This window comes from Mizuhopecten yessoensis, unplaced genomic scaffold (genome assembly GCF_002113885.1).
Source record: "Mizuhopecten yessoensis strain PY_sf001 unplaced genomic scaffold, ASM211388v2 scaffold1379, whole genome shotgun sequence".
NCBI classification, from domain to species: Eukaryota; Metazoa; Mollusca; class Bivalvia; order Pectinida; family Pectinidae; genus Mizuhopecten; species Mizuhopecten yessoensis.
The window spans coordinates 2,325,667-2,330,423 of NW_018404017.1; the positions used below are offsets into that span (position 1 = coordinate 2,325,667).

The 4,757-nt window shown below is 35.5% G+C and overlaps 1 protein-coding gene across 1 annotated transcript in view; it reads right to left on the reverse strand.

Annotated features, from left to right (window-relative positions):
• LOC110461099 (guanine nucleotide-binding protein subunit beta) overlaps positions 1-4,322 on the reverse strand; it is a 24,860-nt gene extending 20,538 nt beyond the window's left edge. Inside the window, exons 1-2 of the mRNA XM_021514389.1 lie at positions 4,180-4,322; positions 2,269-2,351 (exon numbers count right to left, since the gene is read on the reverse strand). Coding sequence (XP_021370064.1) covers positions 2,269-2,325 — 57 coding nt within the window. The 5' untranslated portion in view covers positions 2,326-2,351; positions 4,180-4,322. The remainder of the gene's footprint in view (positions 1-2,268; positions 2,352-4,179) is intronic.
• Positions 4,323-4,757: the final 435 nt, after the last annotated feature.

Genomic DNA, 4,757 nt, shown 5'->3' on the forward strand with positions numbered 1-4,757 from the left:
CACCTTAAGACCCTTCCATCTATGAAGAGTATTTGATTCTACCATATCTTGGTCTTGAGAAGCAGATTTTTTTTGAAATTTTAGTCAATTCAACCCTTTTTGGCCCTGCCTCTCAGGCCCCTGGGGGCGTAGGACTAAACCGGCCACTTTTTTTGTTGACCTTTGTCCATGTGAGGTCCCTGCAAAATTTCATTGAAAGTGGTTCAGGGGTTTTGGAGGACAAGATTTTTGAAATTTTAGTCAATTTGACCCTATTTGGCCCCGCCCCTCAGGCCCCTGGGGGCTTAGGACTAAACCGGCAACTATTTTTGTTGACCTTTGTCCATGGAAGGTCCCTGCAAAATTTCATTTAAATTGGTTCAGGGGTTTTGGAGAAGAATTCGAAAATGTAAATTGTTTACGGACGCACGACGGACGACGACGGACAAAAGGCGATCGCAATAGGTCACTTGGGCCTTTGTCTCAGGTGACCTAAAAATCTTAAAATCTATGTAATCCATATTATATATGATTAAGTTTGATAACATTATGACAACAAGTTATTATAAAATCGAGCACATCTTTCCTATGACAATATAACAGGATAGGTATCACAATTATATTTGTTCTGTATTGCAATATATCGTGATACACTCTTGGCGTATTGTGACCCCCCTTATATGGTTACAGTCTATGATAAGACTTTTACTATGGGAGATAGCGAAACAGTTCTTGGAGTTGGAATATGTGTCAATATTCTCCCTATGTTAATATTGTAAGAAAGGTTTTGTGTATTGTTCCAGCCCTAACATGTTACTAGTGCTTGGACAAACTGTACGGTAAGATACATGCCATGATATCTCTCTTTCAATATGATACTTACCACAAGGCAAAACAATTTTGTTTTTAACAGGAATAATGGTTTACTAAATTCCCAAGTATTTATTCAGTCTCATCATAGGCCCCATCTTCCGAGTCTGTTCTAGATCTGTAGGTTGATGTTTTCAATTTGAATGCTATACTTGCAGCCTCTCATCCGAGTATTTGATAAACTTCTAGATAACTGTATTTTTTCACAGTAAACAATAACATTTCATGCAATTTTCTTTATCACTGATGAAATGTATCATGATACAGCGATACCGATCAGTGCATTAATACAAATATCCTAAGTGTCACGCCATATATTGATTAATTATCCTCATCCCATGCATAAAACACATGCTATTTCTCCATTCTGGTATACACTGTCACGGGGACAGGGGTTAATTAGTGGAGTTTGGGAAACAGACCCCGGGATGTAATAGGGGAAAAAGAATTGACATAACCATTTTAAGAAATTTGGATCATGATTATTATAGTAACCTTAAAACATATGAAATTTATAGTGTTCACAACTTTTTTCCCTTTTATGACAACTTGATCAGCCTGTCATATATATAGCTTAATTTTGAGAACTTGGTCAGTCGGGAAGAATTATTTGATTTTGCACATTTTTTTTATTTTTATTTTTTTTTAGATTTTTCAATTGGTCATTTTAAGGGGATTGGGAAATATCTCATGCTTTTTTAATTGGGGAGATGGGTCCAATATAAACAGACCTAAAAAGTACCCCGATAAAACACGGAGGAATTAGTGAGTTTTGAAACACAGATAAGGAAGACTAAGAAGTGGGCGAGTGTTTCCTATTTGATGGATTCCTAAATGAAATTCAGAAGTCTGGCCAGAAGAACAAATCAAACTAAAGAGATGAGTAGAACCACAACTCGATCATGTTAGTAAAAGTATAAAGTTAGCCAATAGGTTTAAAACTGAAGTTTTAATAGCATTGAATAAATACTATATTTAGACTCATGTTTACATATTCATGTAAATAAGACAAACAATGAAACATGTATGCCTCAGATTCATGGCACCTATACATCCCAAATGCTATTGAAATGAATGCTATTGATTGGGCCTGGTCACTCAGGTCTGGAAAGGCGTCTATTTAATTTGAATTCCTTGTGAAAAAGGGAGAGGAGCGCTTATTTGGGGAAGACCACCAAATGTGGCGAATAAGGTATTCTGGACTTTAATACCAGAGTTACCTGAAGGATATGCTAGTACTTTTCCTCCTTGCTAGAATGGAAGAAACATCTACACTGTATACGCAATTGTCACAAGTTATGGAAGTGGAATGCACACCAGAAGAACAAACAATAGGCGGAATACACACACTTACTATGATTATACGTTTTTTACCTCTAATTATATATAGTTTATCGTAACAATCTGGTATAGACTTACCCTGATTTGATTTTTTAACTGTTCAGTTTCCTGTCGTAGCTGTTCCAGTTCCGACATGATTAGTTTTTAAAAAAGAAAAAAATCTGAAATGCAAAAAAAATACAATATATTAAAGCATATATATCTACTGATTATATATGTAATTTCATAAATCATATTATGTTTATTTCATATTCTCCATTCAGTTGAAATTGATGAACTTTTGTTCAACCAGTGGACAAATTCTCCAGTAGTGAGTCAATGTTGTGACCATTTTGGGCTACAGTGGTCTATTTCAGTGGCATTCATTTGCCTGAGTATGAATAGCAAAACTAGTTTCCTCACAGATCATCAGGAAAAAGTTGACCAAATTTAAATGATTCCAAAATTACTTACCTTCAGCATGTTTCGTATCATTCTAATAGTGCCTTACATAGCATTATAGCTTTTAAACATCAATCATACATATTTTTACAGCAGATATCTCAAGTCAGACATTGTTTGCTTCACAGTTAATACAAGTCAGTAAGTGAAGGGGTGTGAACATTCAAGCTTCCATCAATGTAGACTTTTATTTGTTTATACGTCTAAAGCCATCATGACATGGCAACAACTGTCAGTCTGTCATCAGAATAATTGAATTATTTTCTTTTCATATAAGAGGATAATGAGGATTCATAAACCAATAACAGAATCTGTCCGGATATATAAAAATAATCTTTGCAGAAAAGGGACTTAAAATGCACAGAAATGGACTACACTAAATAGTTACTTCAAGACATATAATACATACATGATTGTAATGTGATGGTCCAACATTTAATGCACAAAAAGTATGATAGCCCTAAAAATCGTAAAAACATGCTGATTATTCTACAAATATAATTAGGAATTAACGGTGTGAATAATTCTCTTTTGAAGTCGGGCATATTTTGTCAAACTGAAGTGAGATCTATACGAAGTTATACGAATATTAATTAACAAAAGGTCAATAACCGTGGAATCCGTGGGGAAAATAACATATCTGGAAGGCTTTTGGCACTTCACTATATTTGCGAAAATATTTTTATATTGTTATTATTATTCACAGTGATCTTGTAGAATAAATATCACTGGTAATCATGAAAATTACTCAACACATTCTTCATTTATAGCTGGCTACAACCATGCCATACAAAGACCTCCAGCCAGACCAAACTAATCAATTATGATCAATATTTCAGCTCGTGAAAAGATGTTCTAACCCAGACATACTATTGCTTCAGTGATGATTTCCACATCCACATGAATCCATCACACGGAATCTGTAATCCTGTTTATTCACCACACCCATAATAATACCGATTTTCATCATGCAGACATGAAATATCCCGTATTTTGGACAACATGAATTTCACAAGTAATTATGCACAATGTATGCATGATCGCCATCTTTGAAAATGGCTGCTTTCACAAAATTCATGCTCAGCCACCGTCTGCATCTTAACATCCTCAAAATATTTTTCCAAATATCATGGAAATCCGTAACAAACTGCATAATTTGTTGCTCTAATTGATTGCAGAGCCGATTCAACGTACATTGCAACAAAGTTGTCAAAAAGATACTTTGTATGATGTGGTAAACAATGTACGGTAAATGAATGGACCAAATAAAACACCGTATGATGATGCAGAAATAACAAAGATCTATCCAATTTGTCTGTTCTTTGACATGCAATCGGTATCACACATACATCGAAAACTTATTTCACATCATTGTAATAGATAACGGGACACAGGTCTGGAAGTAAAAAACGTAAACACCGTTCTGACAGACGGAAATGGCGGCTAGCTAACAGCTCGTCTATTGTTTGAGAGACAGCTAAATCGGCGAATTTCCCAAACGATTAATTCCACAGATGCACCGATTGTGTCGTACGTTATTATACTTACATCAATATATAAAAAGGGGGCCCGAAAACTCCCACTATTCGGTCATACAGTCTCCCGAAATCACTGCTCTCTGGCCGGCATTAATCAGTTTCCCTTTTCCTATGATGGGGTGCGGTCTCCCTGAATCAGTATAAGAAACCCCGTAGACTGTGTTAGTTGAAGTCAGTACGCATGCGTATGTCATTCTCTGACGACATCCTCATTAGCATTTCAGCTGGGTTGTCAAACGGTCGGCAAAGTCGGTTCAGTTGCCAACTTTGACCTGTTGTATGATGTTTCGGGTACGAGTTTACACAATTTGGGTAAATTCAGTCCAAAGATAAATATTTCTCATTGCAAGCTTTGCATGGGAAAACACAGAACGCTAAAATTTGCTAAACGCTGTAAAAGACGGCTCATGTAGCTGTAAGGTGATCGAAGGGAAACAACTCTGATAAAATTGCATGTCTTTTCATTCTTATAACCTATTGCATTAAAATTATGGATTTTAAGAGCATACTTTCCATTGGACATTTTTTTTTTTTTTTACCACTGTTATAAACTTAATTTTTGTTTCTATTTAAAACACACCGTGTCAT